This window comes from Cricetulus griseus, chromosome 4 (assembly GCF_003668045.3).
Source record: "Cricetulus griseus strain 17A/GY chromosome 4, alternate assembly CriGri-PICRH-1.0, whole genome shotgun sequence".
In the NCBI taxonomy this organism is placed as follows: Eukaryota; Metazoa; Chordata; class Mammalia; order Rodentia; family Cricetidae; genus Cricetulus; species Cricetulus griseus.
This window is the reverse complement of record NC_048597.1, coordinates 116,376,803-116,402,088: the sequence shown is the minus strand read 5'-3', so window position 1 is coordinate 116,402,088 and position 25,286 is coordinate 116,376,803. Positions and strand designations below refer to the sequence as shown.

The 25,286-nt window shown below is 49.2% G+C and overlaps 1 protein-coding gene across 1 annotated transcript in view; it reads left to right on the top strand.

The window, feature by feature from the left end:
• The first annotated feature begins 2,049 nt into the window (after positions 1-2,049).
• Positions 2,050-25,286, top strand: part of Zan (zonadhesin) — a 108,383-nt gene continuing 85,146 nt past the window's right edge. Inside the window, 23 exon segments of the mRNA XM_027416274.2 lie at positions 2,050-2,126; positions 3,089-3,147; positions 4,247-4,393; positions 4,547-4,818; positions 5,176-5,263; positions 6,804-6,956; positions 8,954-9,118; positions 9,961-10,052; positions 10,636-10,714; positions 10,819-10,965; positions 11,756-12,027; positions 12,599-12,752; positions 13,448-15,249; positions 15,463-15,668; positions 16,453-16,633; positions 18,280-18,421; positions 18,704-18,820; positions 19,844-19,968; positions 20,176-20,321; positions 21,229-21,366; positions 21,943-22,080; positions 22,183-22,352; positions 23,751-23,953. Of these exon segments, the coding sequence (XP_027272075.1) occupies positions 2,050-2,126; positions 3,089-3,147; positions 4,247-4,393; positions 4,547-4,818; positions 5,176-5,263; positions 6,804-6,956; positions 8,954-9,118; positions 9,961-10,052; positions 10,636-10,714; positions 10,819-10,965; positions 11,756-12,027; positions 12,599-12,752; positions 13,448-15,249; positions 15,463-15,668; positions 16,453-16,633; positions 18,280-18,421; positions 18,704-18,820; positions 19,844-19,968; positions 20,176-20,321; positions 21,229-21,366; positions 21,943-22,080; positions 22,183-22,352; positions 23,751-23,953 (5,073 nt within the window).

The window sequence follows — 25,286 nt, the reverse complement described above, 5'->3', positions numbered from 1 at the left end:
TTCTTTTTCTTTTGGTTTTTCAACACAGAGTTTCTCTGTAAAACAGTCCTGGCTGTCCTGGAACTCACTTTGTAGAGCAGGTTGGCCTTGAACTCTGACAGTTCCACCTGTCACTGTCTCCTGAGTGCTGGGACTAAAAGCATGTGCCTGGCTGTATGTAGGTTTTCATTTTAGTTTTTTAGTTGGGCTTGATTCTTCAAGATGGAAGCAGAGGTGCATACACACACACACATTACATATGCCATCTATTCCTATAGACATATATACATATTTGGTATATATGTAGTCAGTATATTATCGACAATATATATAGTCTGTATATTTTTAATTTGAAAATTTTAACAAGATAAATATTAAAAAACACAGCGGGCTGGAGAGGTTTGGTAGTTAAAAGTACTTGCTACTCTTTCAGAGGACTGGAGTTTGTGTCCCAGCACGGAGGTGAAGCAGCTCACAGCCACCTGTAACTCCAACTGCTAAGAATCTAACGCCCTCTTCTGGCTTCCTTGGACATCTGCATTCACATGTGTACTCCCCCCCCCCCCCCCCCCCCCCCCCCCCCCGCCACACACAAAATAACAATGTAAAAATTTAAAGTGTGTGTGTGTGCTGCGCAGTGCTGGGACTGAACCTCTAGTCCTCACCCACACCAGCTATATCCTCTCTTCTGATCTTTTTATTTTTCTTTTGCCACAAGGTGTCACTAAATTGCCCAGGATGCCTTTAAACTTGCAATCCTCTTATCTCAGTCTGCCGAGTAGCTGGGACCACAGTCTCTCCTCTCGGCTGAGACAGGAGAATGCCACTAGTTTGAAGGTGATTCGGGGCTAGACAGTGAGTTCCGCCCTGGGCTACAGAGTGAGACCCTGTCTGAAAAACCAAACAAAGGATTGGGGATGCAGCTCATCGGTGGACAGCTTGCCTAATATACATGATACCTGGGGCTTGATTCCCAACACCACATAAACTGGCGTGGTGGCATTCTAGCCTCAACTTCATAATGAATTGGGAGGCCAACCTGAGCTACAAGACTCTGTCTTAGAAAAATGAAACAGGGGTCGACAAGATGGCTTAACTTGCTGCCAAGCCTAACAATTTGAGTTTGATTCTCAGAATCCACACAGTGAAAGGACAGAACCAATGCCTGCAAGTTGTACATGCGAGCGTGCGCGCGCGCACACACACACACACACACACACACACACACCTTCAAATGTTTCCTGGTATCTCAAATTTCTTCCTCTATGACTATGTCCTTCAATTCTCTGTCTCTCATTATTTCCAGATGTTCACTTGGCCCTCAACAGCATCTGCCGCTGTCTCCAGTTGTAGAATGTTAGGTCTGAGTGATTTTTCCATCAGAATTCTGCAGCTAGTGTTCTGCTGCATTTAGAATCTATGGTTGCTACCAAGGAGACGGAAGCCATGAGGATCCCTGGTCCTTAGTATGTGACCTGTTCCTTTCTAACTAAAAGGGTTCCTGGTTTTCCTTTCGGCCCTGGTAGTCTGAAATTTCACAAAGTAGTTTCTGTGGTTCCCTGAATCCACAGTTCTAGGTACCTTTTAATCTAGAGATCTGGGTGCTTCAGTTCTCTTGCTTTCTTAGCTAGCCTACCATGGTTAAAATCCCAGAATTTGGAGACAGGAGGATCAGGAGTTCAAGGCTAGCCTGGCCTACATCATGAATCTGAGGCCAGCCTGGGCTCTGTGAGATTCTCTCTCTCTCTCTCTCTCTCTCTCTCTCTCTCTCTCTCTCTCCTTTTCCTCTCTGTTGTTTCTTTTTGAACTACTTTTGATGCTACACTTCCTGATTGGTTTCTGTCTCCCTTTTTTTTGTTTTCTCTTAATTGCTGTCTATAGCTCTTCTATTGGGTTTCCAACTTCAACTCTGGTAACTTTAAATCCCCAGGGACTTCTTGAACGCTGTGATTTTTTTTAATGGCCTCCTCAGAAGGCTGACAAGAGAGGAGGGCCAGGTGTTTATAAAAGTGGCCTGGGACCCTCACCGTAACCTCCCTCTATACCTGAGGGCCACCTCCAAGGTCCCTCATGGCTCCTCCAGTGTGGACTCTGATGCTGCTGGTGGGGACTGCCTGGGGCCAGCACCAAGTATCTGCCCCCATGCGGTAAGCTGGCTTGGGGACAGTAGTGATGAATGGGCCAGGGATTTTCCAGGTTGCATCTGGGGGTGCCAGAGGGAGCAGGAAGTTTAATAACAAATAGGCCTAGCTGAGCATGGTAGTGCATGTCTGCTATCCCAGCAGAGGCAAGAGGATCAGGAGTTCAAGGCCAGCCTTGACTACATGAAGCCCTGTCTCAAAATAACAAACTAAAAAAGAAAAGGGCTAAGGATGTAACTTAGTTGGTAGAGGGCTCGCTTGAAAAACACAAAGCCCTGGGTTCAGGCCCCAGCACCACATGAACTTGGTGTGGTGACTCGGGATGTAACACTAGCACTTGGAAAGTGGAGACAGGAGGATCAGGAGTTCAAGGTCACACTTGATTATATATCAAGTTCTAGGCAAGTTTGGGCTACAAGGAACCCTGCCTCAAAAGGGAGAAAGGTCAGGTCAGTGGAATTGGGGAGATGATCTACTGACCAGGATGGGGAGAGCCTCACATCTCCACAACCTGAAACTGAGGTGACTTTCCAGGCTGAGAAGAAAAGACAGGGGTTTGTAAAGTGGGAATGAGGGTTGGGAGTAGTGGTACAAACCTGTAATCCTACCTCTAGGGGTGAGGGAGGAAGGAGGATTCAAAGCTTGAGGCTAGCTTGGGCTACTCAGGTAAAGACCTTTGTCTCTGAAAGAAAAAGAAAGAAAGCTGGTGGCTAACTCCTGTAATTCCAGTACTCAGGAGGTGGAGGTAGGAGAATCATGAGCTTAAGGTCATCCTCAGCTACACAGAGAGTTTGAGGCTAGCCTGGGTTATGTGAGAAACCTGTGTTGAAACCAAAGAGAGAGGGGAAAGAGAGAGAGAGAGAGAGAGAGAGAGAGAGAGAGATGCAGCATCAAAATATAACCATAGTCTTAACGATAATTTTAATGACAAAGGTAATGTGTTTTGCTTTTTTAAAATCAATCCCAAGGAGACAGAACTCTCTGGAACGGAAACCGATTAAGATGGCACTCACTTCGCAGGAGAGTTGTGAGTTGGAACCAGGGCTGCTCAGGCCTCTTCTCCCTCTCCATGATCTATGTTGTAACTGGGAACTCCAGTCCTTAGCACAGGGCTTGTTGTTAGGCACAACATGGGCTAAATGTGCCAAGGGGCAGCTCCCAAAGAGCCAAGGGTAGAGGGAACAGTGGGTAACACTTGTCTAACTCCACCTGAAAGATTCCTTGCTCAGATTAAATATGACAAGTGCTAGATATGGTGGTACAGGTCTGTCATTCCAGTATTTGGGAGGCCAAAGCAGGAGGATCATAAGTTCAAATCCAGCCTGGGATGCCCAGTAACAAGACCTTGTTTCAAAACAACAAAACAATTAGTTAGGTATTATAGGTTTTGTAATGCACACCTGTAATCCCAGCTCTCAAGAGGTTGAGGCAGGAGGATCTGCAGTTCGAGGCCACCTTGGGCTACATGAGAACAGTAGACCTAACTTAAGGGGGAGGAGGTGCTGGGAGATAACTCAGTAGGTAAAGTGCTTGCTGCAAAAGCATAACAACCAGAGTTCCATCCCCATTATCTAGGTAAAAAGCTGGGTCGGGAGAACACCCTGTAGTCCCAGCACTAAAGAGGTAGAAACAGAAGGATCCTCTAGGGTTCCCTGGCCTGTCAGCATAGCTGAATCAGTGAGCTCTGGGTCATGAGAGACCCTGTCTCAAAACCTAAGGTTGAGAGGGACTGAGGAGGACACCTGATGTTAACCTCTGGTCTCTACATGCATGCATCACGTTCACATGCCTGCACGCGCGCATGCACACACACACACACACACACACACACACACACACACACACACACACACACACCAAGATAATAGCAATAATAATAGCCACGATAAAACACATGCCAAGACAAGGCCTGACTGACTGAATCAGCCACACTCCAATTTGCCCTCCCCGACTTTGCCATCTACTTACTCTCCTCCCCAGTGCCACGTGTCTCCCGGATCTGAACTCTTAGTGGTGGCCTTCTCTAAACTTAGTGACCCTGCTGACCCCATCTCCTGGTGTGGCTCTGTGACCTGAATCCTGCCCTCTGCCCTTTCCGAGGCTTCACTGATGCTCTTTCTTCCTAGCCATTCTCTCAAAGTGTGACTTTGAAGATGATACCAGACCTTTCTGCGATTGGTCTCAAATGTCTTCAGATGATGGGGACTGGATTCGAACTACTGGGCCCTCCTCTACTGGCACTTCTGGTCCCCCTGGGGGCTACCCCAATGGAGGTAATGAGTCTGAGGGAAGCTTAAAGTTTGGAGGAGGACAGTGGAGAAGGCATAAAGTTGGGAGGGACTGCTGGAAGCTGAGCTAAGCAGAAGGTGGAGGGGTCAGTCCTGGGAACAGCAAGGTCTCAGCCTCCCCCATTCTTCTCCCTGCAGAGGGCTACTACCTGCACATGGATGCCAGCACCTTTCCCCGGGGCGGAGTGGCACGCCTGCGTAGCCCTGACATATGGGAGCAAGGCCCACTATGCATCCATTTTGCCTTCCACATGTTTGGGCTGTCATGGGGTGCCCAGCTCAGACTGCTGCTGCTCAGGGGCCGGAACCACCGCCGACCCAACATTCTCTGGAAACACATTAACACCCAGAGTCTCTCTTGGATGCCCACCACTGTCAATGTGCCAGCAAATCGTGATATACCAAGCTGGGTGAGGTTGAGAGCAGATCTAGAGGTCTGGTAGGGAAGGGGTTTGGAGGAAGGGGCTTAAGAAGGTAGGCTGTGGCAAAAGGGAGACCTGGGGGGGGCAATCATGGAGTTTTCTTGCAGTAAGCCTGGTGACCTGAGTTCAGTCTCCAGGACCCATACAGTAGAAGGCTAGAGCCAACTCCCCAAATGTCCTCTGAATCTCACATTTGTGTCATGCTATAAATGAATGTAATTTTTAAAAAGAGACATAGATCCCCAGCCATCTGAATTCAGGGTGGAAACCAGCAACCACCAAGAAGGGAAACAAATCATGTGAGTCACAGGGTCAGTCAGGGTTTCTTTGTTCCTTATTCTACAGCTGATGTTTGAGGGCATGAGGGGAAACACCGCCTACCTGGACATTTCTCTGGATGGCCTCTCTATCCAGCGGGGTACCTGCAATCGGAGTGAGTTCCTAGCCCTCCCAGGCACCTCTCCCTCTCCTGATCCCTGTCAAACTTTCTGAAGTAGGGGTGAGACAGCTCAGGACCCTGGTTTCTCATAAATTGAGGCCCCTGGTTTCCTGTGGCTCCTAAAGCAGTCGCTCTGTAAGAGGTTCCCTGTCAACATGGAGTTGTAGGGGATATCTGGTCTACAGTAACTGACCAGGACACATGGCTACAGGCTGGCCTAGCTTAGCACTGGAAACTCCATGTGTCAAGAAACCCTTGGTGGGGTAAAGGATGTGTCTTAGTTGTTAGAGCACATGCCTAGTGTGCACAAAGCCTTGGGCTCCATCCCCAGCACTGTACACAGCAGGTGTGGTGACTCACACCTTTAACCCCAATATTCTGGAGGATCCCAAGTTGAAGGTTATCCTATGCTACACAACAAATATGAGGCCAGCCTGGCCTACATTTCATGCTGTCTCTAAAACAAAAGAAGTCTTTGGTTCCATGAAAACCTGACTGTAAAGTCTCCATAAGTTTTAACTTACTTACTAATCTGATACATGCAGAACGGTCCTTTCAGGCTGACTGGAGAGGAAAAATCTAAAGGCTATGAAGGAAACTACTCACTGAACACGGGCCCTGGCCTAGATGCTCCACATGCACAGTTTAATTCACAACCTTACACAGAGATGATTCCCAGCTTATAGACAGAGTCTGGCAGTTATGTAGTCTCTGCCTACAGCAGCATTCATGGGCGGTGGAACAGAGATTGCCTTCAAAGCTTGCTACAGCCTGAGAATCAACTTCAGAGTTTGGACCCCAAGCTGGGGCATTTTTCCCTAGCTTCCTCCTGTGGCAGAAAGCTCATAGCTCCTTCCCTTTGATATTAGGGTTTAACCAGGGCTTTGTGTATGTTGAGCAAATGCTCTACCACTGAGCCACGCCCCTAGCTTCTCACTGGAGAGTTCTGGAAAAGGGCCCTCCTGCTGAACCATGACTCCAGCCCATCACCGGCAAGTTTTACTGCTGAGCCCTGTCCTAAACCCCATATTGAGGATTTTAGATAAGTGTTCTATGGCTACACTGTACTCTTAGCTTTTTTTTTTTAAACAAATGGGCCTTCTTTTAAAAATATATATAACTTATTTTTATGTTCATTGGTATTCTGACTGAATGTATATCTGTGTGAGGGTGTCAGAAGCCCTGGAACTGGAGTTACAGACAGGTATGAACTGCCATGTGGGTGCTGGGAACTGAACCCAGGTCCTCTGGGAGAGCAGCCAGTGCTCTCAACCCCTGAGCCATCTCTCCAGCCTTCACTCTTAAGCTTTTGATGGGGAATTCTAGGCAGGTGTCTACTGCTAAGACTCACTGTCTCACTGGGGGACTCTAGGTGGTGCTGTACTACTGAGTCACACTCAGCCCCTCACTGGGGGATTCTAGGCAGGGGCTCTACCACTGAGCCACACCCCAGCCCCTCACTGGGGGATTCCAGGCAGGGGCTCTATTGCTGAGCCACACCCCCAGCACCGTCTCTTCTTTTCTCTCTTCTCAGTCTGCCTGTCCCAGTTGTGCACCTTTGATATTCTAAATGATCTCTGTGGCTGGAGCTGGGTCCCAACTGCCACCGGGGCTAAGTGGACCCAGAAGACAGGACCATCGGAGAAGCCGGGTGTGGGGCCTGATGATGACTTCTCTAGCCCTGGTCGTGAGTACTGAAGATATCCTTTGAACTTCTGGGTTCTAGTGGCCTCTGTGTCCCCTACAGTAGCATACCTAGGTCAGGCCAGATGTAGCCCAGCAGCCCCAAGTTTCTTTCAGTCCAGGCATCATGGTAGGAAGTGTGATTTTGGGCTGGAGAAATGGCTCCCTAGATGCTCTTCCAAAGGACCTGGTTCAATTCCCAGCACCCATATGGCAGCTCACAACTGTCTGTAACTACAATTCCAGGCAATCTGGTACCCTCACACAGACATATACTCAGGCAAAACACCAATGCACACAAAAATAAGTAAATCCTATAAACAAATAATTTTTAAAAAGAAGCATGATTTCAAGTATTCCCCAGATCCTCCACTGCCATGATGGCTGCCGACCAGCACAGCCAGCTCCTTCCCTCCTTCCCTTGGCATCTTCCATTCTTCACTCATCCAGTTATTCATCTGGTATTTACTGAGTCAATACCCTGTACAATGTCCCAGAAACTTGAGAATCAGTGTGTAAAACCAGCAAGGAGCCAGATATGATGGTATATGACTGTAACCCCAAAACTCAGGAGGCTGAGGCAAGAGGGTGTGAGGTTTGAGAACTGCCTAGTCTACATAGTGAGTTCAAGTGCAGCCTGGGCTAGACCCTGTTTCAAAAACAAACAAAACTAAGGGCTGGGGATGTCGGTCAGTGGTAATGTACTTGCCTAGCACACACAAGTCCCTGTGTTCCATTCTCAGTGCTATGGAAGGAAGAGAGAGGTAGGGATGAAAAGAAAGCAAGGGAGGGAAGGAGAGAGGAAGGCATAGCAACATATTCTTGTAATCCAAGGACCTGGGAGACCAAGGCAGGAAGATTGGGGGTTCAGGCCCAGTCAGCATCTGCATCACTCTGACTTAATGTCATTTGGATTTCCTGGAACAGCTGTCTGGAACAGCAGGGGCTGGTGGGGACTACTGAGGAAGGTTTGCAGTCCCTGAAGCCAAAATGTCCCTTCCTATTCATTCCATTCATGGTGAGCCCTTCCTCCTCCCCCTTCCTGTACTCCCGCCTGGGCTCTCTTCCTGTTTCTACTGTCCACTCCTTCCTTTGAGCTCTCACAGTGCCCGTCTGCTTTATCACCACATGGTCCTTGCATCCGCCAAGTTCTGGAGGTCAAATATCAAGTGATGTTTCAGTTCCATTCCTAGGTTGCACTTGTTCTTATAGTCACTCATCTTCCTGTTCTAGGAGGTTTACCTTCTAGAAAGTTCTTCAACTTCTCCTTCCCTTTCATTTGAAGCCCCTGGTGAATCCTCCTCTCTGAAACCTTTACCCTTCCGGTCCCAAATCAGGTGTTTTAGTAGCTGTTGGTCAGGTCTTTAATCTTCCCTGTTTTGCATTGAGCAAGGACTTAAAGCCCAGGCTGGGTTCCAATGCCCTGCCTCAGGGTCCTACGATGCTTGCCGGAGACTACAGGCACCCTGGCCCTTGTTTCTCCTTTGTTTTGTGCTCCTCTTCCTTGCTTTGCCATTTAACCACTTGCTTCTCTTGCCCTTCTGCTTTCCTGACCTCTGCTCACGTTCTTGGCTTGGCCTCCCTTAGCCCAAGGTTTGCACAGAGCCAATGGATCTTGGACACCCATGCCTCCATGTGTGAACCTCCGACGCATATCAGTGCCTGCTCTCCTCTCCCCTTCGTTACTAGTTGCAAAACTCAGGCTGATTGGCTGTCTGGCTCTGACTAGGGGTCCTGAAGAGTCAGTAAGCACTCAAGGGGCAAGACTGTAATAGCTGTTTCAGAAAGGATGCCTACATTTACTGTAGTGATGCCAGATATTTCCCCAGTCCAAGCACTCTGCCAGTCGTGACTGGGTATACCCCCCTCACCTCTGCCACATTCTAGGTGACTGCTGGAAATCTCCATGGACAGGTCCCTATCTTCCCCAGTTCCCTACACTTTTGTTACCGACTCCCCTCCATCCCAGACATTTTACTTCACTGGTCCTGTCTTTTTCAGGTGGCTACTACATGCTCCTGGACTCTACGAATGCAAGGTCAGGACAGAAAGCTGTGCTTCTTAGTCCGCTGAGCCATTCCAGTGGCTGCCTGACCCTCTCTTTCTACTACATAATGCGCGGTCAGTCAGTTGGCGAAGGCCTTTTCGTCTATGCTACGTTCTTAGGTTAGAGGAGATCACTGACCAGGGCACATCTGGGAGGGTTGAACTGATGGGGAAATGAGGAGGACTATCTCCTCAGGGTCTAGGAAAACCCAATGTACTGTGAGATTGCTCCATGTTTTAGAAATGGGAAGGGCACTGGATTCAAGAAAAATAAAGGCACTACCAGCTGTAGTGGGCCATGCCTATAATCATATCACTTGGGAGGTATGGGCAGGAAGATTAGATGTTCAAGGCCAGTCTCTGTTACAAAGTTTTTGAAGCAGCCTATACTATAGGAGACTGTCTATAACTAAACAAAAGGAAACTGGCCAGGTAGACAGCTCAGTCACTAAAGTGCTTGTCACACAAGTTAGAAGAGCTGACTACCATCCACAACACCCATGTAGAAAGCTAATCTGGTCTCCATACACATGTGGACACACGAGTAGGCACATCTGAATATAAACCTTCACACATATATACTTATGAGTATGCACATATACACACACAAAGCAGGAGCAATGCAAAGAACAAGAATGCATACATGTGTTCATGCATAATGCACACACCAAAGCAGGAGTGGGAGCAAGAATGCACCCGTGTGCTTGTGTGCATACATACATACATACATACACACACACACACACACACACACACACACACACACACACACAAAGCAGGAGAGATGAGACAGACAGACAGACAGACAGACAGACAGACAGACAGACACAGAGGAGAGAAGGCGGGGAGGCTAGGGGATTGCTTGCATCTGAAGGAATATTCCCCTAGAGTTTCCTGGGCAACTTGTCCTTCACTCCAAGTTCCCATAAACTTCCTTTTCTCCTGGTTTCTCTCCATCATAGGCAACATCCGGAAACACACTCTCTTCTCAGGACACTATGGACCCACCTGGCAGGCTGTGTCTGTCAATTATACAGGACAGGGACAGCTACAGGTACAGAGGAACAAGGTCCTCATTAGGAGTCCTTGTGTATGGTAGGTTATCTCAATGTTGGAACGAGTACAGACAGCAGGAGCAGGAACTGGGTATTTGGAAATGCCTGATGGAGGTGTCTTAGTTTCTTTTTCAGTCAAGGTGACAATACTCTTAACAAAAGCAACTTAAGGGACAAAAGGTTCATTCTGGGTGACAGGTTAAGGGTACAGTTTACCACAGTGAGGAATTTATGGTGGCAGGAGCTTGAAGCAGCCAGTCACGTCCCACCCACAATCAGGAAGCAGTGATCAATGAGGGCACAGCTGTCATTCAGCCCTCTTTCTCCACCAACACAGTCCAGGATCCCAGCCAGGGGATGGCCCTGCCCATGATGGATGGGTTTTCCCACCTCAATTAACATAATCCAGATAATCCCCCAGTAGGCCTGGCCAGAGACCTACCTACCAGGTGACTTTAGAGTCTGTCAAATTGGTGATTAACACTAACTAGCCTTCAGAAGAAGCCTGGAGGATTGGGGGGTGGGGCGGGTGGAGGGTTGGTTGGCCTGATCACTCCAGGCCTACTCTCCTCTTCTTTTCAGTTCATGGTGGTGGGTGTGTTTGGAGACAAGCCAGAGCCAGCAATAGCTGTGGATGCCATCAGCATTGCTCCCTGTGGGGGTGAGAACAGAGCCTTGGGAACCCCAGTTGAGTTAGGGGTTGGAGTAATGGGAGGGGCTGGGCACAGGCTGAGTGTCTCAAACTTCCTTCTTGGAATCTGCTAGAACGTTTTCCCCAGTGCAACTTTGAAGACAGACTCCATCCTTTCTGTGACTGGAGCAATGTGTTGGGAGATAGCGGACACTGGAGATGGGGAAGTAAAAGTGTACCCACCCCCATCTCAGGGCCCCCACGAGAGTTCCCATATGGAGGTAAGGAGACTCCCTGGAGGTCATGAATCATTGCTTCTGCATCTAGCTAGGGATTGGTGATGTCATTCCTAGAGGATGATGGAGGGTGATGTAGAGAGCAACCCCCTGCAGGTTGCTACCCCTGTAGAGAGCAACCTCAGACCCAGCAAGTTGACTATACTGAGGATGCTCAAGACAGTGGGATCATTGCAACCCATCAGGAAATCCAGGCTTCCTCATACAGGCACAGCTTAGTGGTAGAACAGTTGCTTAGAATCCTCCAGAGAGGGGCTGCTGGGTGTGTGTGTGTGTGTGTGTGTATGTGTACAATAGAGCACTTGCTTAGCATGTGAAAGTCCCGAGGTTCTATCCCTAGCTTTGGGGGTGGGATAAAGAGGAGCAATTGAGGCTTTGCTCTGCATTGAGCCCAAGACTTCAAAATCAACAGTCTTATTTTCAGCCAAGACATTTGTAGGTGATGCCAATAGAATCCGGACTCTAGACTGGGATTCCCATGTCTTTTGGCTTTCTTCAGTTAAGAGTCCTGAATGGGCAGAGAGCAGAGTGCATTGTTGTGACACATGCCTGTGATGGGGAGGTTAAGGTGGGACATTGTAAGTTGTAGGCCAGCCTGAGTTATATAATAAAAACCAAAACTAAAGAAAACAGCAAAGAAAAATACCACTGTGCATTGCTGGCTGTGCTCACTTGGAAAGCTAGACATGCTTCAGCAAGTAGCTAGATTTGTCTTATATGCAGATTTCAGTGTACATGGGTGGGCTCACCTTTCTGGTTCCCTTCCTTCACCCAGGGGAGCACTATATTTACTTCGATTCAGTCAACTTACCCCAGGCAGGACAGTCTGCCAAACTGGTGAGTCCACCCTTCTGTGCCCCTGGGGACGTCTGTGTGGAGTTTGCTTACCACATGTACGGCCTTGGAGAAGGTACCACGCTCAAGCTCCTGCTGGGGAGTCCTGCAGGCAGTGCTCCCATTTCTCTGTGGAACCGTGTTGGGTCTCAGAGCACTGGCTGGGTAAACAGCTCTGTCACAATCCCTAAGGGACATCAGCAGCCCATGCAGGTGAGAGATGGAGAGTGGGCCCTGTATGTATGGGGGGCACAATAAGGGGGCCCAGAGTTCAGTGGGCAATAAACTGAGGTAGAAAGGTAACATGTTAGTTTTCTTGGGTGATGTGACAATATGCCTGACAGGAGCACCTTATACAAGGAGAGGTTTATTTTGACTCAGGGTTTTTTGTGGGGGATATAGCCCATCACGGCGGGGAAGGAATGGTGGCTGCGCTCGTCCTGCATGAGCTTGCTGACTGGCTCCTAAAGATCACAGAGCAGGGAACAGTACCAAAAGTAAGGCCTGTCTCTCAATGGCCTTTATCTAGAAGGTCCTACAACCCCCCAAAACAGTGCCACCAGATGAGGGCCGAGTATTCTAACACCCAAGCCTAGGTGGGGCATTTCAGTTTCTGGTCATAAGAGTGGGAAGAGCACAAAGAAGGGGCAGACTTAAGGTTCTGGGGGTGGGGATGTGCTGGACTGCAGGGTTCCAACAAAGGCATAGGACACACACAAGGAACTTCTGAGTGTCTGGGGATTGATTTTCCTGTTCTTCCTTCTTTGTCCTCCATTGCCTTCAGCTGTTTCTTGAGGCCACCCGGGGCTCCAGCACTGCCTTTGTCGTTGCTGTCAATTTCATCTTGATCTCTCATGGACCCTGTCGGGGTAAGATGGAACTCAAGGGCCCAGCTTCTTCCCCACCTCAGTACAAGCCTAGTGGCTCATACCTGCCAGGCAAGCACTCAATTTCTGAGCCACACCCCATCCCCTCACTGAGGGATTCTAGGCAGGTGCTCTACCACTGAGCCACACCCCAGCCCCTCACTGGGGGATTCTAGGTAGGGGCTCTACCACTGAGCCACACCCCAGGCCCTCACTGGGGGACTCTAGGCAGGTGCTCTACCACTGAGCTACACTAAGAGACTCACTAGAGCCTCACTAGAGGATTCTAGGCAGGTGATCTGCTACTGCAGGAATCCTAGGAAAGCGCTCTACTACTGAACTATTTTCCCAGGCTTATTTTATTTCCACTGTAAGACAGGATCTCACAATGTAACCTACTTGGCCTCAAACTTGTGATCCTTTTGCCTGAACCACCACTGGTGACTATGATGACAGATGCCATGATTGTGTCTTTGATGGCATGAGTTTCTGTGGCAGGATCCAGAAATCTTCCTTCTCTAGTGGTGTTGAAAGCAGGACCTATTTCCTATTCAGTTTTGTGATTCCCATACCTGGCACCATGTCAGATGTGTTTTGAGAGCTCTGTCTCTTGAATAAGTGAGTGAAGGTTGGGGATTGGGTGAGCAGAGATGGGTGGACTAAGTGGTTCCCCATGAACCCACCACTCCTATTTAGATGAGTGAAAGGGAGATGGTCTAATTTTGACTAATTTGCATGGGTTTGTTTGTTTGTTTTTTTTTTTGCAGCATTGCCACAGATAGAGATTTATTCAACCAGTGTTCCCATAGTAGTACCTTTCACTCCCACTGAAGAGAACACCATCTCCACAGAAAGGACCACTATCCCCCCTGAAGAGATCACAACCTCCACAGAAATGATCACTGCCCCAACTGAAGAGACTACTGAAGAGACCACCATCCCTACAGAAGTGACCATTGGCTCTCCTGAAGAGACCACCACCCCTACAGAAGTGATCATAACACCTGTCTCTCCTGAAGAGACCAGTATCCCTCTTGAGACCACCAGCTCTACAGAAGCGACCACTGTCTCTATTGAGGAGACCACCAGCTCTACAGAAGTGACCACTGTCTCTCCTGAGGAGACCACCACCCCTACAGAAGTGACCACTGTTTCCACAGAAGTAAATGCTGCCTCCACAGAAGTGGCCAGTGCCAGCACAGAAGTGACCACTGTCTCTCCTGAGGAGACCACCATCCCTACAGAAATGACCACTGTTTCCACAGAAGTAACTGGTGTCTCCACAGAAGTGGCCAGTGCCACCACAGAAGTGACCACTGTCTCTCCTGAGGAGACCACCATCCCTACAGAAGTGATCACTGTCCCTCCTGAAGAGACCACCATCCCTATAGAACTGACCACTGTCCCTCCTGAAGAGACCACCATCCCTATAGAAGTGACCACTGTCCATCCTGAAGAGACCACCATCCCTATAGAAGTGACCACTGTCCATCCTGAAGAGGCCACCTTCCCTGTAGAAGTGACCACTGTCTCTCCTGAAGAGACCACCATCCCTATAGAAGTGACCACTGTCCCTCCTGAAGAGACCACCATCCCTGTAGAAGTGACCACTGTCCATCCTGAAGAGGCCACCTTCCCTGTAGAAGTGACCACTGTCCATCCTGAAGAGACCACCATCCCTATAGAAGTGACCACTGTCCATCCTGAAGAGGCCACCTTCCCCATAGAAGTGACCACTGTCCCTCCTGAAGAGACCACCTTCCCTATAGAAGTGACCACTGTCCCTCCTGAAGAGACCACCTTCCCTATAGAAGTGACCACTGTCCATCCTGAAGAGGCCACCTTCCCTATAGAAGTGACCACTGTCCATCCTGAAGAGGCCACCTTCCCTATAGAAGTGACCACTGTCCATCCTGAAGAGGCCATCTTCCCTATAGAAGTGACCACTGTCCATCCTGAAGAGGCCATCTTCCCCATAGAAGTGACCACTGTCCCTCCTGAAGAGACCACCTTCCCTATAGAAGTGACCACTGTCCCTCCTGAAGAGACCACCTTCCCTATAGAAGTGACCACTGTCCCTCCTGAAGAGACCACCATCCCTATAGAACTGACCACTGTCCATCCTGAAGAGACCACCTTCCCTATAGAATTGACCACTGTCCATCCTGAAGAGGCCACCTTCCCCATAGAAGTGACCACTGTCCATCCTGAAGAGGCCACCTTCCCCATAGAAGTGACCACTGTCCATCCTGAAGAGGCCACCTTCCCCATAGAAGTGACCACTGTCCATCCTGAAGAGGCCACCTTCCCCATAGAAGTGACCACTGTCCATCCTGAAGAGGCCACCTTCCCCATAGAAGTGACCACTGTCCATCCTGAAGAGGCCACCTTCCCCATAGAAGTGACCACTGTCCATCCTGAAGAGGCCACCTTCCCTATAGAAGTGACCACTGTCCATCCTGAAGAGACCACCATCCCTATAGAAGTGACCACTGTCCCTCCTGAAGAGACCACCATCCCTATAGAAGTGACCACTGTCCATCCTGAAGAGACCACCTTCCCTATAGAAGTGACTATTGTCTCTCCTGAAGAGACCAGTATCTCTCTTGAGGAGACTGCCATCCCTATAGAAGTGACCACTGTCTCTCCTGAAGAGACCAGTATCTCTCTTGAGGAGACTGCCATCCCTATAGAAGTGACCACTGCCTTTCCTGAAGAGACCAGTGTCCTTCCTGAGGAGACCTCCATCCCTGCAGAAGTGACCATTATCTCTCCTGAAGAGACCAGTGGCCCTCCTGAGGTGACCAGCATCTTTTCTGAAGGGGCCATTGTCTCCATGGAAGAGACCACTGTCTTTGCAGAGCATTCTACTTTCTTCATGCAAACGTCCACAATATGTAGTCCACCCTGTCCAAGCCCTTCACAGGTTCCAGGTGTCTCGATGATCGGCTTGGTCCCAGCTATAGGTATATCTACCACAGCTATGAGGTGGACAGAACATTGGCTGGAGCTCTCAGTAGAAGACAGTGAGGAGATTAGGGAAGGAAGTAAAAATCCTATACTTAGACTGCAGATAAACCAGCCACAAATGGAGTCATATCCTTTGCCTTCTTTCTTCTTTTCTTCTTTCTTCTGACCACATTCTATTCCTTCTTTCCTTCCAATCTTCTTACATAGCTCAGGGTAGCCTCAAATAGACTATTTTCTTTCCTTGTTTCCAGAGTAATGGGATTATAGGCATGTACTACAATACCTGACCTTGATCTGAATATTTCATACAAATGGAGCCATATAACATGTTAATGAACACAATGTCTTCAAGATTTCCGCCTCATTATAACATTGGTCAGACAGAATGGTTTTTGTTTTTGAGACAAGATCCTGTTATGTAGCCCAGGCTGGCCTCAAATCCACCGTGGAGCTGGGCTTGAACCATTGGTGGCCTTCCTACCTCAGCTTCCCACGGACGCAATCATGCCCAGCTATTTCATTCTAATTATTTTTATTTGTTTGTTTTATGAGACAGGGTTTCACTGTGTAGCCTAGCTGTCCTGGAACTCACTCTGTAGACTAGGCTGGCCTCGAACTCTCAGAGATTCACTTGCCTCTGTCTCCTGAGTGCTGGGATTAAAGGCCTGTGCCACCATTTTTTTTTTTTAATGGCAGGCTTATTTAGAAAAGAACTTGAGTCCAGGGTAAGAGAGAGACTTGTGGGGCGGGGGACGGCTGTATCGTGGAGACCTAATAGAGGCTGTGCTTTGCTTTCAGAGAGATGCCCTCCATATGCCCACTTTGAATCATGTGCGTGCCTTGCATCCTGTGAGAACCCCAAGCCCAGCTGCCAGTCCCCCTGCAGTCCCGGCTGTGTCTGCAATCCTGGATTTTTGTTTAGTAACAATCAATGCATCAATGAGTCTTTCTGCAATTGCTTCTACAGCAACAAGTACTATCAGGTATGCTTCTGGCTCAGGCGGTGGAGGAGGAGGCAGCTTTCCCAAGGGGAACTGATGCCAGAACACCTGGGCTGTGGGTCCCCTGCTCTCTGTGTAACAGGAGCTTAGGTGTAAGGCCAAGGTGTAGGCACAAAGGGCTGATTACACAAAGACAGAGTTATCCATTCAGCACTGGCTTTGGTTTTATAATGCTGAAGGTAGAGCCAAGGACCCCTTGTACTCCAGGGAGTGCTCTACCAAGGACCCACACTCCACACTCCCACCACTCACTGGGGGATTCTAGGCAGGTGCTCCACCACTGAGCTACACCCGTAGCCCCTCAATGGTGGGTTTTAGGATAGTGCTCTACCACTGAGCCACACCCCCAGCCCAGGACTGGCTTTATTTCCAGAGCTCAGTCACTAGGTATGGATGGAATAGCATATAGACAGATCTAGAGTCAGGTAGCAGATCCGGAACACGGATGCTGCATTCATTCTCTGCATGACCTTGGGAAAGTTTATCTTGTTAAATCTGTTTCCATGGCTATAAGACTATGCACAGTAGCTGGGCAGTGGTGGTGCACACATTTAATCCCAGTGCTTGGGAGGCAGAGGCAGGCGGATCGCTGTGAGTTGAGGCCAGCCTGGTCTACAGAGTGAGTGCCAGGATAGGCTCCAAAGCCACACAGAGAAACCCCGTGTCGAAAAAAAAAATATTTATTTATTTTACATCCCGGCTGCAGTTTGTCCTCCCTCCTCTCCTCTCAGTCACTTCTTCCATGCTCCCTCTGTTTCCTCCCTCCAACCCATTCCCCCTCCATTTCTGATTAGGAAAAAGCAGGTCTCCCCCGAGTATCAACACAACATGGCATATCAAGTTGCAGTAAGACTAAGAACCTCCCCATGTATTAAGGCTGGGCAAGATGACCCAATGTGAGGAGTAGGGTCCCAGAAGCCAGTAAAACAGTCAGAGACAGCCCCTGTTCCCACTGTTAGGAGTCCCACAAGAGGACCAAGCCACACAAGTGTCACATTTTTTGTTTTTTTGTTTTAAGAGAGTTTTTTTTAAGAGTCTGAGAGGCTGAGGCAAGGTAACCAAGGATTCCAGGGCAGCCAGGAATATGTATCAGGACCCTGCCTTGAGCCAGGAGTGGTGGCATGTATCTGTAATCTCAACACTTGAAAGGTGGAGATAGGAAGTTTAGGAGTTCAAGGTCATCCTGTACTATGTAGTGAATTTGAGGCCAGCCTGGGCAACTTGAGGTTCTTCCCCAATCCTCCCTTGCCTTCAATGCCTGCCCCGCCGCCACCCGCCACCCCCCGCCCCCACGAGAAGAAAACAACCTGTCTGGGAATATAGTTCAGATAGTAGAGAACATACCTAGTATGAAGGCCTGGGTTTGGTTCCCAGCACCACACATACATTGGACTATCTGACTCTGTGGGTAAAGGCTGCCAAGCCCGATGACCTGAGCTTAATCCTTGGGACTTTGGTGGTGAAAGGAGAGAACTAACTCCCATAAGTTGTATTCTGGCCTTTTCATCTATGTTATGGTGGGTGGTCATGTACACACACACACACACACACACACACACACACACACACACACACACACACACACACCTAAGAACCATGGCTTTGTGACTCTCATCTGTTGCCCTTAGCCTGGGGAAGAATGGTTCAGTCCCAATTGCACAGAGCGGTGCCGATGCTTGCTTGGTAGCCGGTTGGAGTGCCAGATCTCTCAGTGTGGGACACACACTGTATGCCAGCTGAATAATGGCCAGTATGAATGCCAGCCCTACGGTGAGCACTGCCCTTCACGCTGTCGGAGTGGGATGGTGGCTGGGACACTTTAGAATGTGTTTGCTATTCCAGTCCCCACACTTGCATGTGCTCTGTTCTGGTCCCAGAAAGCCACCCCTCCTGTCTCTCTAAAGCATCACTCTGTCAGAGTGGGTACGAGCCTGCATGCCCCACATCTCCCTTGGGCAGTGGAACTGGGAATATCTCTGGGTAGGAGAGGCTGGGGTATGGGATTCAGTCATGAGGGACACTGGAAACAGCTTGCTATATCTCCTCTGGCAGGTACTGCCACCTGCCTGGTCTATGGGGACCTTCATTTTGTCACCTTTGATGAGAGGCAAATTAGCTTCACAGGGACATGTACCTATATCTTGACTCAAATCTGCGACAACTCTACAGGTAGGAGGTTTGAGCCAGAGCTTGGTGGGTTAGGGAGTGGGGGTGGGAAGGAGCTGAGATTACAGAACAGGTGTCAGGCATGTGGACATAGTAGGTGGTTGAGCAGGGTTGGTGATGAATGGCAGAAAGGGACTGTACTGGACCAGGGCCCTCTGCTAAGCTGCAGTAGGAATATGTACACACAGCCGCAATGCCATCAGGCCCACAATCCTAGAGATGTGGAGCTAAGGCAATCAATTGCCTTTTATTGTGGGATGTTCCCTTGACAGAGTGACATTACTGTAAAGGGACTCTTGCCTGAGGATGTGGCTCAGTTAGTAGATACTTGCTTAGTGGGCATGAAGCACTGGCTTCCACCAGCAGAGCCTCATTAGTGTGGAGTGCATGCCTATCCTCTCAGCATTGGGCAGGTCGTCTCAGCTACACAGAGTTTGAGAACAGCCTAGGCTACATGAGGCCTTGTCTCACAAAAAGGGTGAGAATGATTCATGAAGATGTCCCAGTCTACGGAGGAGAGACAGGCAACCACGAAAGTAGATAACGTGCCATGTTCCTTTCCATTTGGGTTCTAAGTCCCTTACCAAGTCTCAGGATCATATCACTGGACCTTCTGCTTGCCCCATGGTGCCAAGCCGGGCACCACCACCACCAGGGTCTCAGAAAGCAGAGGATGGGTGGGGCATGCTTTTAATCCTAGCATTCTGTAGGCTCAGGCAGGAAGACTGTCAGTTTCAGCTTGGGATACATAGTAAGACTCTGTCTGAAAACCAATGGGGCTGGGGATGCAGCTCAGTTGGTTGAGCACTTGTTTAGTGTGCATAAAGCCTTGGCTGGGTTCTACCCATAGCACTGCATAAACTGGACATGGTGGCACATGTCTACAGATGCCAGCACTGGGGAGTGGGGGCAATACCCCCAAGAGTTCAAAGTTATTCTCAGCTAGCTTAAGCTATAATGAGACCCTGTGTGAAAACAACCAAACAAACAAACGTTTGTGACTTAGCCCTTCCTCTCTCCATCTAGACCCATTCTTCAAGATAACAGCAAGTGCCCAAGAACGGGGAGTAGAAGGTGTAGCCTCCCTGGACAAAGTCTTCATCACCCTGCCAGAGACGACCATTACCCTGATCAGGGGCAGACACACACTGGTGAGTCCTGTCCTTTACTCACTGCCGCAGGCCAGCCCCACCTGTCCCCAAACCCTGTTAGAGATGAGCTTTAACCAAACAATGATGCTGATGCTTCAAGCCACCCAGGTGAGAGAAGCTGGAGGGATGCTGTGATGGGTGATGCCTTTTAGCCTTGGATGTGATGTTGACTCCAGTACCACCTTCTCTGCCTCCTCTATCTGCCAGATTGGGGATCAGAGTGTCACCCTCCCGGCAATACCTTCTAATGGCATCTTTGTGGGCCTAAGTGGGCGATTTGTGGAACTAAGGACGGCATTTGGTTTGCGTGTGAGATGGGATGGTGACCAGCAGCTTTTTGTGACCGTGTCCAGGTAAGGGAGGCAGCCTAGTCAGGAAGCTGATATTTCTCTTCCCAGAGTGCTCCACCCCCACCCCCACCACGCCATTCCAGTAACTCAGAGTTAACCATTTGTGTATGTCCTCGAAGCTGGGAGGCATCTAACCTAAGCAGCAGAAGGGAAGCAGTCGGAAGAGGGACAAGGCGGTAATATAATAGCAGGGTGAATACACAATGCCTCGGGAAGGTGCTAGAAAGAACCACTCAGGGATTCTGGGGAGCTGTCAGAGGAGCTGTGGCTGGACACCATTCTTCAAAGAAGAGTGGATCCCCAGATGATCGGACCAGGATAGGCAGGCTTGTGGAAAAGGTGACATGGGGACTAAGGAGGTGGCTCATCTGGTAAAGCTAAATTCCACCCTTGGAACACACACACACACACACACACACACACACACACACAGAGAGAGAGAGAGAGGGGGGGGGAGGGAGGGAGATTCTTGTTTAAACCCATGAAAGGGGGCAGCAAGGGGTGTTGAGCAGAAAGAAATGAGGAGATCCTGTATAGATGGCTCACTCTGAGCCCTGAGTGGTGGCCTTTAAGTACCTGAGATCTGTCACAGAATCTGTTAAGAGTACATATTCTTTTTTGTTGTTGTTTTTGTTTTTTGTTTTTCAAGATGAGGTTTTTCTTTGTACTCTTGGTTGTCCTGCAACTCACTCTGTAGACCAGGCTGGCCTTGAATTTACAGAGATCCACCAGCCTCTGCTTCCCGAGTGCTGAGATTAATTAAAGGCACCAACACCTGGCAAGAGTGGATATTCTCAACCCCCTCTTGCTTCTTACCATCAGGACATACAGCTCACTGCCCCCTTACTGTGGTTTCTGACAACTGAGACCCTTTTTCCCAGTCATGACTTACCCTCTCCTGGATCCACAGCACCTACTCAAAGAAACTCTGTGGTTTCTGTGGGAACTATGATGGGGACGGCAGCAATGATAACCGGAAGCCAGATGGCATAATGACAGAAGATGAGGACGAGCTGGGGAATAGCTGGAAGATAGAAGAGGACAAGGAGTGAGTGAGGATACTCCCTGGGGACCAGGGGTGGCCCTCATTTTCTAGGTCCTCTGGCCTTTGCCCGCTTTAAGATCTGTCAGAGCTGGGCATAATTGTTTTTGCCTGTCGTTCCAGAAGAGGCAGGAATGAATACCTGGAACTGCAGACATAGCAAGATCCAGTTTCTAAAATTCAAGAGCTGGGGATATAGCTCAGTGGTAGAGCACCTGCCTAGAATCCCCCAGTGAGGGGCTGGGGTGTGACAGTGGTAGAGCCCCTGATTACAATTCCCACACTGAGAGTTGGAAGCAGTGATATAGAACTTGCCTGGAATCCCCTGGAGGGGCTGGGGTGTGACTCTAGTGGAGTACTTGTCTAGCATGCACTATATGTTGGGTTTGATCCTCAGCAATGCAAAAACTGAAGCAAAATAATAGGGGTTAGGGGACAGTTTATTAGTCCTTGCCTATGATCTTTAGGCTTCCAGGACTATAGGAAGATCAAGGCCAAGCTTGGACTAATGTAGTGAGATTGACCCTTTCTCTTTCCCTACCTGAAGACTCCAGCTGTTCTACCTTTTTTGGGCTCTTCCAGTCTTGCTGACTGCTTGGGTTGGGTCTTTTCCAGGTGTCAGAACAAGAAGAGCACCCCATCTTGTGACTCAGCCTTGGGGAGAATTATGTCGGGGACCAAGTTATGTGGCCAGCTTGTTGACCCAAGAGGACCCTTTGAGTATGGAGGAAGGGGGACGGGCTGCTTGGGATTGCTAGGCACTAGGGTTTCTCTGAGGTGGAGCACAGAGGCTCTGCCCTCTGACTCAGCCTCTCTCCCCAGGACATGCCTGTTCCACATGAAGGCCTCATCCTTCTTGGATAACTGTGTAATGGACATGTGTAGCTTCCAGGGGCTCCAGCAGATGCTCTGTGTTCATATGTCAGCCATGACTGCCACCTGCCAAGATGCTGGATATGCCGTGGGGCCCTGGAGGGGACCCCAGTTCTGCCGTGAGTTAGGACCCGGAGCATTGGGAGATGATGTGGTACAGCTTTCTATAGATACAGTGTATACCCTGTTGATCCCCTACTCCCATTACATATGAGGACAGGGTAGTGAGGAGAGCTGGCAAGAGCCCAAGAAAAGAATCAGTAAGCTGGCTGGATAGCAGCTGGTAATCTCGGCTACTTGGGAGGCTGGGGCAGGAGGACCTCAAGTTCAAGTCCTAGTTGGGCAACTTAGGGAGGCTCACTTCAAAATGAAAAGCAAAAAAGGGGCTAGGTGCATGGCTCATCAGTAGAACCCATCAACAAGGAGCTGGGGTTATGGTTTAGTGATAGGGAGCTTGCCTATAATCTGTCATTGAGAAACTGGGATTGTGGCTTGGATGTAGAGCACTTTCCAGATGTGCCCAAGGCCTTGCATTGAATCCTCAGCACTGGGGGTGGAGGGGGGGACAGGAGGAGGAAGATGACAAGAAAGAGGAGGAAAAAAAAGAGGAGAAAGACATGGGAAAGGAGGAGCAGGTGGAGGAAAAGGATGAGGAGGAAGAGGAAGAGGAAAATGAGGAGGAGGAGGCAGAACAGTAACCACCCACAGACACTTGGTTCTGTAGGGAAGAAGTGTACTTTTGCGCCCCCTAAATTCTCATTGTATTCAGTGCAGACTGAATGTATGAAGTTGTGTGGAAGCTTTTGTATAGACCCTCCCACACACACACACTTCCCCAAGTCCTCTGCATTAGCAGATGCCCATCCCCAGGACCAGGCTGCTCATGACTTGGTGGGTGCCACTGTTGCTTATTGAGAATGTCTACATATCAGAAAGGCTGTATCTTCTAATTTGTAACCCACCTGTCTTCCATGGAGGACCCTGCTTTTGTTTGTTTTGCTTTGGTTTGTTTGTAGAGCCAAGGTCTCATGCAGCCCAGACTAATCTTAAACGCTCCATGGAGCTTAAGGTGGCACTGAATTCTTGACCCTCTTGTCTCTACTTCTCCACTGCTGGGATTACAAGCATGCACCATCATAACCAGTTTGTGTGGCCCTGGGGACACAACCCAGGGCTTCATGCATGTACACAAGCACTCTACCAAGTGAGCCACACCCTCCAACAGCAGGCAACTGTTGTAGCAGCTGAGCTCCTCGGCTCATCTTCTCCATGCCATATTTCTCAATGTTGGTCACAGCATCTCTAGCTGGGGCCTTCTTAGCATGCCCCTTCCTTTTGCACCTTGCCCTCACCTATCTCCCTTTGAAATTATTTTCTGAGACAAGTTCTCACTATGCAGCCCAGGCTGGTCTGAAACTCTCAGCCCTGCTGCCACGGCCACCCAAGTCCTGGATTCACGGGTCTGCACCACCATGTCCAGTTTGCCTGTTTCCTTACCTGAGCTTCTCCCTCCACAGCCCTGGTTTGCCCTCAAAACAGCAGGTACTCCCTGTGTGCCAAGCCATGCCCAGACACCTGCCATCCTGGATCTGCTCTCCAGCCCTGCCAAGAACAGTGTGTGGAAGCCTGCGAGTGTGACCCTGGCTTCATCCTCAGTGGTTTCGAGTGTGTCCCTCAATCAAAGTGTGGGTGCACCAACGTTGAGGGACGCTACTTCGAGGTGAGCAGCTTGTGTGAATCCCTCAGCTCTACTGACAGTTTCTGAAGACTTGGAGTGAGGTGGGGCAAGGAAGGAGGACAGGCAGGAAAGAGAAGACCAGAGAAAAGGCAAGAGTAGCCAAGGCTGGCATTAGGCTTCGGTACAAAAGTCTGGTATTGAGTAGGCCTAGTAGCCTCTACCACTGAGCCACACTCCAGCCCCTCACTGGGGGATTCTAGGCAGGGGCTCTACCACTGAGCCACACCCCAGCCCCTCACTGGGGCATTCTAGGCAGGGGTTCTACCACTGAGCCACACCCCAGCCCCTCACTGGGGCATTCTAGGCAGGGGTTCTACAACCATGTGCAGGACCAGTTAATGCACCAAAGCTCTAGATTTTTACTTGTTCTTTTCCTTTTTTTTTTTTTTTTTAACCTTTTTTGAGGCAAGGTCTTGTAATGCACCCTTTGCTGTCCTCAGACTCAATTCTCCTGCCTCTGCCTCCTCAGTATTAGGATTACATATAACCATCACCAAACCTGTTTTGCTAGCCTTTCCCCCATACCCTGCTCTGCCTCTAAGTCACCTCTTTCTAATGGAATCCCTCACCTCCTTCGAGGCTCTGTTGCAGCACTTCTTCTTGCTTGGAGCTTTCCTGATAACTAAGCTGGGGACATTCTCACATGTATGGTGTAGCTTATCTGTAACTACAGTATTGGGGAGGCTGAAGTAAGAGGATCTGGAGCTCCAGGCCAGTTGAGCTACTCTATCTCAAACAAACAAACAAACAAACAAACACAAAAAGAATGTATCTCTTGGGGCTAGAGAGATGGCTCAATGATTAACAACACTGACTGCTCTTCTAGGGGACCTGGGTTCAATTTCCAGCATCCACACGGCAGCTCATAACTGTCTGTAACTCCAAGATCTGACACCCTCACACAGATATACAAGTAGGCAAAACACCAATGCACATAAAACAAAGAAAAAGAATGTATCTCTCGAGAGCAGCAAGTATTAATAGTGGGTGCTCATGGTGGGACGCTCTCCTGGGGTGCCTGTCTGATTTAACTGGTTGCATATCCTATGGGGGATTTGTTGGCAAACATATTTACTTATTGCCCCTTCCACACTGGTTCGTGAATTCTTTGGGGACATTTTTCTTTATCGTTATTTATTTTAAAGTCTTTATTGCAGTTACTTATTGGGGGTGTTTGCCAAGGTCACATGCTAAGGTCAGAGGAAAAGCTCCAGGAGCTGGCTCTCTCCTTTTTAGCATGTGGGTCTCTGGACTGAACTCAAATCTTCAGGCTTGGCACTAGGTGTTCCCACCTACTGAGCCACCTTGCTGGCCC